At 42.4% G+C, this 11,204-nt stretch overlaps 1 protein-coding gene across 4 annotated transcripts in view; it reads left to right on the forward strand.

Annotated features, from left to right (window-relative positions):
* Window positions 1-11,204, forward strand: part of ULK4 (unc-51 like kinase 4) — a 205,180-nt gene that overhangs the window by 190,925 nt on the left and 3,051 nt on the right. For all 4 annotated transcript variants that reach the window (XM_071561347.1, XM_071561350.1, XM_071561349.1 and 1 more), the window contains one exon: window positions 8,510-8,598. In XM_071561347.1, coding sequence (XP_071417448.1) covers window positions 8,510-8,598 — 89 coding nt within the window. The remainder of the gene's footprint in view (window positions 1-8,509; window positions 8,599-11,204) is intronic.

The following is an 11,204-nucleotide window of genomic DNA, read 5'->3' on the forward strand; positions in this document are numbered from 1 at the left end:
TCTGTTCTTTAAGAATGTTTTTCTCATAATCTGTGTTAGTTCTTAATTTAACTCATCGTATTCCCGCTTTTCTTGAAATGGTAAATCCAACTCTTTAAGCCAAGTTGTAGAGGTTTTCAGTTGCTGGAGTCTTGTGTTTGAGTCCAGACTTTGACCACTGTGAGCATGAGCCTTTGGATTTTGTTTCATCCTCTATGGAAGTTGATCAATAAAGGCACTACTCAGGAGAAGTTAGGGATTTTGCATACTTGGTCAGACTTGAATTGCAGCAATGGATCTGTATAAGGACAACTTGTACAGCATCTGTTCACGTCACTCTGGTTTTTATGTTTATGAGGAGCATTTTAAAGCAGGGCAAGGAACAATGTCAGGCTGGAGGTATCATTTTTTGGAGGGTGTATGCCTTACATCTCAAATTCCTCAGTAAATTGCAATTTCTTGGCCACTCCTAGGGGTTTTCCTAGTTCACTGCACGGCTGCTCAGTGTTTGGTGTGCTTAGATATAACAGCATTTATTAAATTGATAATTGCTTGATTGCTTACATACTTCTGTATGGTAATTGCCATTTAAAGGTCAGCACTTTCCAGTATGCTCTGGGTGTCACTGGCTTTTCTAATAGCAAGGAGATGAGTTATTTGTGGTAATGATTCTTACCCTTACAAGTGTGTAAATGTTTGGAATTACATGAATTGTCATAGCACGAAATATGTCAGGAAAGATCTGGATTCAGCTGTAGTAGATGAACGTGAAAAGAATATGTACATGAAAAGAAGGGCATCCCCAGCCCATGGAGCACATCAATGAAAGTTTGATATAACTCCAAAAAACCTTCTTAGGCCGTAAGATGCAGTGTCACTGGAAAAAGACTTACGGGAATCAGCATTGAAGAGATATTATGAGTTACTTGTCAGAAACTATTTTAGGAGAAAATCTGGTCAAGAGAGACTATGAATGATACTGGAATATGAGAGAATCCAAGAATGATGGACTTGAGGGGAAATCTAGATACGCAGCGAATGTGTGTGTTGTTTTAGTGCTTGTTTACAACTGCTTTTAGTTTTTTTGGTCCAAGACAACCAGGGGCCTCTGTAACAGCTTCTAAAGGAACATAAATGTAGGAACTGGACTGTGGTAATAAAAAATTATTCCAGTGGATTTCCCTGTTCCTTTTGTAAGGAGGAAGTCAAGAGAGACCATGAGGGTAAGGTGTGCCTGGGAGGTGGTGGTCTCATCAGATTCAGCAAGGTGAGGACAGGCAGCTGCCTGGGAACTGTGGGAAGAGGGACCTGAGGGGCTTCCAAGTTTTGTGTAAGCTTAGTTTGTGGCCCTATTTTGCTAACGCTGATGTTTGAGTCTGTCTGGGATCATTGTTTGGACAGAGTGAAACGAGTCTGAAGTGGCACCTCAGAAGTCATTGACACAGGATCCTGTTTGTGGGTGACATCACCAGCAACAGGATGTCAAGTGTTTATTTTTAATGTCATACTGATGCTGGGCTGGCTTATGAGCATGCGTAACTTGTCAGCACTGCAGCCCTGTGTGGAAGTCTCCTGGAGTACCTTTGAGACATGTTTTGCCAGACAGGACTGCTGTTTACTTTTGCTAATGAGGTTGTTGTGGTCACCTGGTTATATAAAGGATGTGAAGAGGTTGCCCTATCCAGTTCTGTTAAGTCAGCTATTTTAAATTCATGACAGAGGGTGGAAACTGCAATAATGGATATTTTCTGGATTATAAAAACATCTTAAATTCCTGACAGTTGTCTGAGAACACTACTTGCAATAAAATCAAATTTTTAAAAAATCAAACAAGGCACAGAGCAGTTCTGTTCAATAATTACCTCAAAGTTTTACAAGTCTTCTCTTATGCTCAGACAATTCCCCTTAGAGTTGGTAATTTTATAATGTTACAATAATCACAGAGCATGCCTCTCTGTGCAAAATGTATATGCTGAAGGGCAGAGAGTAACCTCAAAGTGGAAAGTGTCAAGAAACACCCAAAATCAATTAACGATTATATAGCATGTGGGAGACATTCCTTGTCTCTCTGTGAATAGTCCTCGAGACAGTGTGGCTTTCAGGCTGCCAGGAAACTGGTACAGTTCCAAGTTACTGGTAGGAATTGCTTTGAACTTAGAATAAACCTGCCCACACGTATACAAATTAGAAGAAAACAAAACACATCGAATGAAATCTTGGCCTTATCAAAATCAAAAGGAGTGTGCTGCTGACTTCAGTGGAACAAGAATTTTACTCATAAAGAGGAAAAAAGACTTTTGAACTCTAAAATCAGAGCTAAGCTGTCTGATGTAGTGTGGCATTTTGTATTTTTTTGGTCGCAGATACCTGCTTGTTTTCACATGTATTTGCATGATCTGAAGGCCACAAAGTCTTTGTAATTGTGTACCTGCAATCCCTGACTGCAATATGTTTGCCAAAGCACACCTGGAACACTCATGCTTTTGTAACTTTCATTTCTTGTTTTTATGGTCCAGCAGCATTGCTCAGGCCTGTTCAAATGAGTTGGGAATTAGTAACATAAATATAACTTGTCCGACTTGATTTGTTCTTCCCACACACTCATTCTGTGTCTCTGCAGCTGAACCATGTGTAGGCAGAAGAGTAGAGTAAGGAGCCAATGCCAGGAAGGTTTTTACCCATTTAGAATGAGCACTCACACATTATGGAGAGCAAAAATAACTTGTGGCTGTATTAGTGAGTGTACTGTCCTCAGATGTTCCTCTGCTACCCTTGCACAGCCTGGCAAGAAGTTACTATTAATTTTACTGAACAACCTGTAAATTGGCTCTGCCTTAGCACTTTTAAAGGTCCTGTTCTGTGTATCTGCTGAGAGTATGTCTAACCAATGTCAGATCAAACACCTCACAAAAGACCAGTGTTTGTATCTGGGATTTTTGTTGCTGGTTTTAGTTGTTTTGCTTTTATCTTTTAAAAAATTCCTGCCACAGGTATGAAATTGGCCTAATAGCTAGAGTGTTTCTCTAGTAAATGGGAGTTCAAGTTTAACTTCTCTAACCTGCAGAGCCAAGTGACGTTTTGCCTCCCTGCCAAGTCCCAGTGTTACTCCCTGCACGGGAACCATCCAAATTCCCTGCCTCTCCCTGTCCAGTGGAAACTGTGCTGCAGCAACGAAAATGTGACCTTCACATGCCCAGAAAAGGGGAGAGGACTTCAGGAGAGCACAAAGGGCCCTAGCCTGCTGTGGGGGCATTGAGAAAAGGCTTGGAGCTGTGGTCTCTGCTGTCTGGACCATGAGTTCCCATTTACTGTGTTAGCAATCTGAGCTTCAGAGGGGAGAGCGAATTTGGTACCTTCGTTCTGCACAGGTGGGTTTCCCTGCCCTTCCACAACTCTACATTCCCCATGCACTGTGCAGGTGTCTCAGTCTCTGATTGGGATTGCTATCTGAAACCTGACAATTAAAACATAATCATTAAAGCCTCAGCTTTATAGGCTCCAAATTCTTTATTGAATCTGCAAAAGTAGGGCTGCATTACTAAGTAGGTGTGCAGGCCTACAGATGGGACAGGTCCCTTGGATCCATCATGGGAAGCAGTGAGTTTATTTGTTACACTTCCTCTGAACACTGCGAGCTCACTGTATATGTTTAGTGAGCAATTTGTCATGAAGTAAATGCTCATATTTAGTAAGTCCTCAGTCAGTGGGTCTGTTCACCTGATCTCATTCTCCTGAATGAGTCTCTGTGTGCAGTATTTGCTTGGTGGTTGTGCTCTCCCATCGAGGAGGATTGGCTGCATATCTCTGGCCCTGTCATCATGAGTTGTGAATGACAAACCAAGTGACATGATTTATTTGATTACTGCAGTGCTTGTGAATGGCTCAGTGCTGACAGCCTGGGAGGAAAAATACCATTAAATGCCCCGGGATAGGCATAAGATGGGTCACAACTCCAGAAAATTTTCTCTTCCAGCCCAGACTGGCTGTGCCTTGTTTCTGAAGTTACCATCCCATTGACTGATTTGCTGGGCTGTCACATCAGCTACAGCAATATTTTTGACACCACTATTTTTCAGGACATTTGTTCCTTAAAAAATGGGAATAAGGTCACTCTAAGCAGCTGTGAATAGCCATCAGCTTTCAGTCACCATCAGCCTGGATGACATTTGAAACAGCAGCTTTGGTTGGGGATGAAAGGCTGTGTGTCCTGCCGACAGTGCCTTCAGCCAGTCAGAGATGGAAGTAGGAATGAGAAGTCTGAGATGCATGTTTGAAATTGCAGCTCTTATGAAGACATTATTTGAAATAGTGTGTAGAGGGTAATAGGAGTGTGTTTAATTCTTTAATGTGTTTCAATGTCTGAAGACTTGGTTTTTAAAATCATGTTTCATATCTTACATAGGGCCCCAGTTAGTCTACAGAAAAATATATTGCTCATTGGTTTTACTGTAGTATTAGCTGGAGATACAATTTCCATTCACAGAAAAGCCTCCAATAGGGGGTGATACTTTATTAACAGCATGTGTCAATATTTAAGTGATGCTTACACCAGACCTATGAGCATCTGGTGGTTCTGATAAACCCCCCATGGCAGCTCCCATGTTATCAGTGTGGCTGCTCCCAGCAAGTGTTAGTGAAGCTGAGCAAGAACTGAGCACCTGCAAATGTAATTAGCTCAATTGTATTAAATTTTGATGAAAAAGCGAGGAAACATCACTTTGAGGTTAAAATATGTGTGTTTGGGAAAGAGAAAAAACAGTTTGTGAGAGCATTTTGGGGTGTCTTACTTGTGCCTGTATATACAGCCATGGTGGTGGCTTGTAGAAAAGCATCTGTTGAACATGGAAATAGTAAATGTTGTTAATTTGAGAAGGTAACACCTGTAGGTGCAGCTACATATGCTCCCAAGACCTTTCTTCAACCAGAAAAACTTTTGAAATAAAAATCTCCTTATTTTTGCGTTATTCCCCAGCTTACATCATGGATGTCAAGCTTTTGGGTTACTTGAAATCTCAGTAAAGAAGAATTTCTTTCTCTTCAAAGTGGTGAGAGTAGTTTCCTACTTAGGCCATTTGTCTCAGCTGTAAATTACAAAGCATGAGTTATGACTGATCAGAGAAAGCAGTTCAGTACTATGAAAGCAACATTAAGAAAAATAATTGTCCCCTAAGTTTTGATGCTTTCTTGAAATTTGAATTGCAAAAATCCCTTCTTAAAGCAAGAATGCAAAACTCCTCAATTTGTTAGTGAAGCCACTATTCCAAGTGATGTTTTATATTATGTCTTTTCTTGCACTTGTCTTTAGCAGCACCATAATACCTGAATAGTTTTCCTAAATTTTTGGAAATACTGATCTTTACATATCAACTATAGTATTCCTTATAGTTCATCCTTGTTTCATAGCACTGAAGAGAGGAAAGCTGCTGAATGTTGTGGGCTTAATAAAGAAAAGTAATTTTGAAGTTCTTGTTAAATTGCAGTGAGTATACAACTAAACTGAGATTTAATTACATTTTTAATTGAAGGAATTGCTATTGATTATGTCATTGAATCTGTGTTGTAGCCAACCCTAACAAACAGCAATATTACAAGACATCATTAAAATGGTTGTTAAAATTCCAAATTAATGACAACTAGACTGGTGTGTATAAAAGGCACAGCAATGCTGGGTAGAAGAAAAAGATAACAAAGTAAAAACATTAATTTCTCAGATTATGGTGAATGATGGTTTTATGTCCTGTCACAATTTATTATAATCTGTGGAATAAGATGAAGATAAAACTGAAACACTTTTTCAATAAGAAACATGGGTAAAGTTTCATCTTGATGGCAAACAGTGATTCAGACAATACTTCTCATGAGCTCATGTGAAGCAGGATGTAATCTGTCATATGAAAGAGACCTTCTGATTGCTGGGAGAGCAATCAGATCTACTCCTCAGAGATATCTGCTGAGATAAAGGACAAATAAATGTCAGCAGTCAGAGCAGTCAAAGCATGGGAGCCTTGACAAAACCCAAAGGCAGCTGTGGCAGAGCTGGGTGCTGGCTGCTCACTCTGCATTTACCCTGCAGTTTTCCTGCTCCCACGGAGCTGGTGCCATCTCAGGCCCGTAAAGTGGGTGCCTGGTGGCAGATAGGAAGCAGTTTTCAGGGCCCTGGTGCTGGAGGGGTGGATGGGGATGCCCCTGCTGGCCGTGTAGTTCTTTGTGTGCAGCCCCGTTTTGTCGGAGCAGGTTCTTTATGGGTGGGTGTCGGGAGCACTGCCAGGTTGGTCCTTCACCAACACCCATGTGAAGCTGCGAGTTGATGTTCACAAGAAAATGTGCTCTAAATTTGGTTTAGACCTAATTTAAATAGACTGAAGGCTGCTTGTGCTGATCTTTTTCCTCCTTGTGCTACCGCTTTTGCTGCTGAAAGGATCTCACAGAAGTGTTTTGTTGGATGGGAGTAGCCCCTATGGAGAAACACCAGGGAAACCCATGGCTTGTGGCTGAAAGCTGCTCTGAGCAGGGAAGCATAACAGGGAAATGGGGGAGCTGATCTCATGGGTATTTCTGTTTCTCTTACAATTTTGTGCATAGAAAGCCATTTTAATCCTTTTCATTCAAATGCATTGTATGTTCTTGATAGTGACACAAGGCATGCTGCTACACAAGCAAGGTTCTAGTCAGACCTTGTGGCTCAGCTGGGCTAAGTTACTGTTTGAAATAGATCATTTTAGAATTTAACTGTTTCCTTTTTACCAGATTTTATAGTTGAGCTTGTTTTGAATGTTTCATGTATGATGCCATTGGCAATTTTGGGAAGAGACTATGACAGTTGTACAGATGTCAGCAGCCAAGAATTAGGATGTAGTAGAATGAGACATATATGTAACCTTTATTTGACCTTGTAGTTTTATGGAGCATGATTCAGTCCTAGTGACATTCCTTCCCCTATTACCTCTGGCTTTTTTAAGTTTACAGGATGAACAAGTGGCACAAATGTGGCAAATGCATAGAATGTGGTGGTGGCTGGTGAGCTGCAGAAGTTCTGGGGAAGTGTTTGGTAGAGGCACAAACACTCTTTAGGAAGAGAAAGGGATTTCTTGTGGTGAAAGCACTTTCCTCTCTGTATTGCTCCTATTACCTGTGGTGGTGTTCTCACATTCAGAACTCAGATAACAAAACCTACTCTTTGTCTAATGGCTAATAAATAGAGAAGAGTGGATTACTGAAATATAAACTAGAGAGTCAGATGTAAACCTCAAGACCATAAAAAGGTTTAATGACCTGTAATCAGGATTTGCCAGTGATTTGTGCTTAAGTATTGGCATGACTGCTTTTTTTTTTCCAACACACAGGATATGTTTTAGTTTACTTCAGGCAGGTCCCCATTCCCTGTAACTGCTAAACCACAGGATATTATGATTATAGATGTAGTGACACTGTTGTTGCAGAATCACTGCTGATAAATTAGGGTGGGATGGCAGCTGTAAATACAGCTTCTGTTGTGATTTAAGAGGGAGATGTGAGGGCGTATTGCCCAGATGCTTGATCAATGCTGAACAGGGCCAGCCGCAGCATGCTAGAACTTAAAAGTCCTTGCCAGATTTTGGGATTAGAAGTCATTGCTTCAAGCATTAACTCCTACAGTATCAAATAATCAGCTGCTCTGGTCCTCCCCTTTTCCTTTCTCTTCAGCCAAGATTTATTTACCTTTGCAAGCAGCAACTGACACGCAAACTGGGTTTTTTCAGTAATTTTTTGAGATACAAGAGCTTCTTCATCAAGCTGCCAAATGCTCAGTGTCTGAGCTACAGGGTGTGTGGCTTCTTGTCGTGTCCCCTGTGACCTTCCCATTCACCTGCTTAACTTCAGGAAATGTGTGGCCATTTGGAGCTGTGTAGTTGTACTACTTAAGGCTGGAGAAACAACAAACAAGTCATTACAGACTGGTGTAATAAAGCACATCAGCAGCAAAATCAGCTATAATGAGGATTCATTTGATGGAAAAAGGGCACACAGCTTTAGTCACTCAGCCCCCTGCTCTGTAGGTGACAGTCCTGTGCAAGTAATACTCCTAATGACAGATGGCAAGAAAAATTTCAATATACAGTTGTTAACCTCACAGTGATTTTAATCTGGCTCCTCTGAGAGAAACCCCACACATCCTGCTCTGAAGGCTGGTAGAAGCTCGGTTACTTTTTTGCTCAAATGAGAAATAAAAAAAACTTCCTCCCCAAGCTCTCCCTGGGGCTTGTATTTGCACTAATACCAAGGATGAAATCAGAATTGGCAGACTGATGTGTGAATTTGTACACCTACAGGGACTTGGAACATGGGTGAATGTTGTTAATTAAGCCAAGACATCTTAGATGGTCTCTGCCTGAAATTCAGTCCTGTTCAGTAACAGGGGCTTTCTCCTGCGTCTATTCAATGTCGCATTCCATTTACAATTGTAATAAATGCTATAACCTAGCCACAAAAAATGACTGAGAGGAATGCTTTGCTATAATCCTTTGATAACGGTTCTTTGTTTTTGTTCCAGATAACTTCAAACGAGAAGCACTTGGAGAGCCTGAAGACTGATGGCAGTGCTCTTATCCAAACTCTGGAGAGCCTGGCCCAAACTGCCAGGTGAGTTCCCTCAGGCTTCCAGAAATTTCCAGGGCTGAAAGATGGTCTTCTCCTGTAATTCTGTGCCGTGTGAGCTTCTCAGGTTTCTGCCCCCGCTCCCTGTCCCGCTCTTCTCCCCGCGCCTCCCCTTCCGAGCTCGGCACGCTTTGATCCTTCGCTTGCCGCTTCGCTGAGTGAGCCGCGTGTGCGGCACCGCCGGCTCCGGGCTGTGCCGCGGCGAGTTTGCGGTTTGCTTTGCTTTTTGTAATTGATTATTTTATTCCAAACACTCGGTCTCTATAACCGGATACCTGTCAGTGGTTCTTGGCAGAGTGGGCTGGATGCACAAAGCCACGTTTGTGCCGTGTTTTAAGTTAACTGTGTTTGGTGCACTTTCAAGCTGATTCCTTTCAAACGTGCAGCTGCAGAACAGAACTGCTTTTGTTTAAGAATACCTGTGGCCTCTCTGAGCAGGCTCGAGACTCAGAGGAATGCCGTGGCCTTCTCTGCAAGAACAGAGGTGCTAGTGCCAACAAGCTGGCCAAATCTAAGCTCATCTCCCATAGGCTTTGCCTCATCTAATCCCCCTTGGACATACCAATGAATGAAAGAATGACTGCGCTCTGCCCCTCAAAACAAACTTCACACTTCTGCCGTGGGCTGTTAAGCTTCATTTCACTCCTGGTTGTACTAAAATTCATTAGGAAATTGTAGTTTTTTAGCTCAGTTTTTGAAAATAATCTTTTCAGTGCTCTCTGTCCTCCCAAATGCAGGCTTTGGGGAAAATTGGCTCCTTGACATTATGGCAGTGTGTACTCTGTGTTGGAAGGAAGGAGGGGTATGGGCAGATGTGGAGAGGAAATGCTGGGATGTGGTGAGTGTAAGGAGATGCACGCTGAGGACTAACCAAACCTGTTGGGAACAGTCAGTATCCCTTCTCACACACTCAGCTGCTGACTCATGGGGTTCTGTATGACACATTAAATTATCTCAAATACAATGTCAGCTCTCCCCTAGGGAGACATGGACAGCACCACTGAAGATCACAATGGAGGAAGTTGGAATTTTCTTGTATTAGAAGCAGCTTTCACTCTGTTTTGCAGCATTTCAGCATTAGATGCACTGGGCAGCCCAGTCACTGTCTTTCAGTTTGCTTTTATTGCTTCCTCAGTAGTCTCTCAGTCTGTACAGTTCTGTATGCAGAAACCCACATGCTCCAGAGTCCAGATAAACAGCACTCACTCTTATTTAACACAAGATGCTCAGTAGATCAAATTCTGGCTGATGCCATTGACGAGTGTTTTGATACATGAAGGTGAGCCAAGCTCCTCTGCTGTGCCGAGCTCTTGCACTGCAACAGCAACAAGAGAGCCCCTGAAAACTCATGGATTTCATTTCCTCTCCTCCTCTTCTTTAGTGAACACATTTCCCTATCTATTTGCCTCCAGAGGAGATGGCGAGGGATTCAGCCTGGATCTTGGGGCTGTAATGGACTTGGATATGGATAAATTGACAACAGGCAGGCAGGGGAAGACTGGAGTTAGCAAGCTTTGTCAGACTTAGCTGAATGGCCACCTGTTTATGGAGGGTATGGATATACTGCCTTTTCCTCAGGTTTTTTCCTGTGGCATCATGCCCGGAATATTCCTTGTAAGCTAATAAATTTGGTCTCCTCACATGCGCTTTGAACCTGATTAAGAAGCCTGTCTGTGTCTCATGTAGAAATGGAAATGTTCTAGAGAAGGCTACAACCAAGATCCTGGATCTGAGCCATCCTCTGGGTAGTCTGAGCTCCCAGCCCCTTCCACCCACATATCACCACTGAGCTGAACTGATTGAGGAGTGGTTTTGCTTTGCTCATTTCTTACAGACGGGTTTCTAATCTCTCACTCTTCCTGTGTGTCAGAAGGGGGATTCCAGCCGAGCAGTCACGTGCCAAGAAGGAGGGCACTGCTTGGATTGAAGCTGCTCTCCCTGCTCCCCTGCTGCTTGTGGCAGCCATGGGTTGCCAAACTCTGTCTCTGTGATGCATCCTCAGCTGGTTGCAACAGGGAGTTTTAAGAGTGACAAAACCAACTCATTTCGCTTAGTAACCACCTGGAATCAAATCTGTGCTTTAAAATGTGTGATTCTAGTTATTTATTTTTCAGTGAAGACAGTTGCCAAGATGAATTTCTTTCAGAATTTCTGGTTTGAACAGCTGTTCCTTAAGACATTGGCTTACATAGTGTGAACTGATCATTTGGATTTCGTGGCTAGCTCTGCATTTCCCAAAGTGTGGAACATCAGTAGGTATTGTCATAGCAGCAGCCAAGGAAGCTGCACATTGATTGATCTGCTGCTGCTCTTTCTAAGCTGAAGATGAGGGATGGGAATGTATAAAAAACAAAAAGACGTGGTTTTGTGGACTAGCAGTACTGTTAGAGCCTCTGTGCCAATGATAGAAAAAAAAATGTGTCTCCAGAAGGAAAAATCTGTCAAAATACATATACTAAAACCTTAGGTGAGGAAGTAGAGAGCCTCATGATGTCATACCTGCGTTTCTGTGGGTGCAGGGGCAGCCCCTCCTCCTTGCATGTGTGAAAACACATCCTTCTCTCCTGCTGGGAACGTGTGTGTAGGGGGGG

This window comes from Pithys albifrons, chromosome 7 (assembly GCF_047495875.1).
Source record: "Pithys albifrons albifrons isolate INPA30051 chromosome 7, PitAlb_v1, whole genome shotgun sequence".
In the NCBI taxonomy this organism is placed as follows: domain Eukaryota; kingdom Metazoa; phylum Chordata; class Aves; order Passeriformes; family Thamnophilidae; genus Pithys; species Pithys albifrons.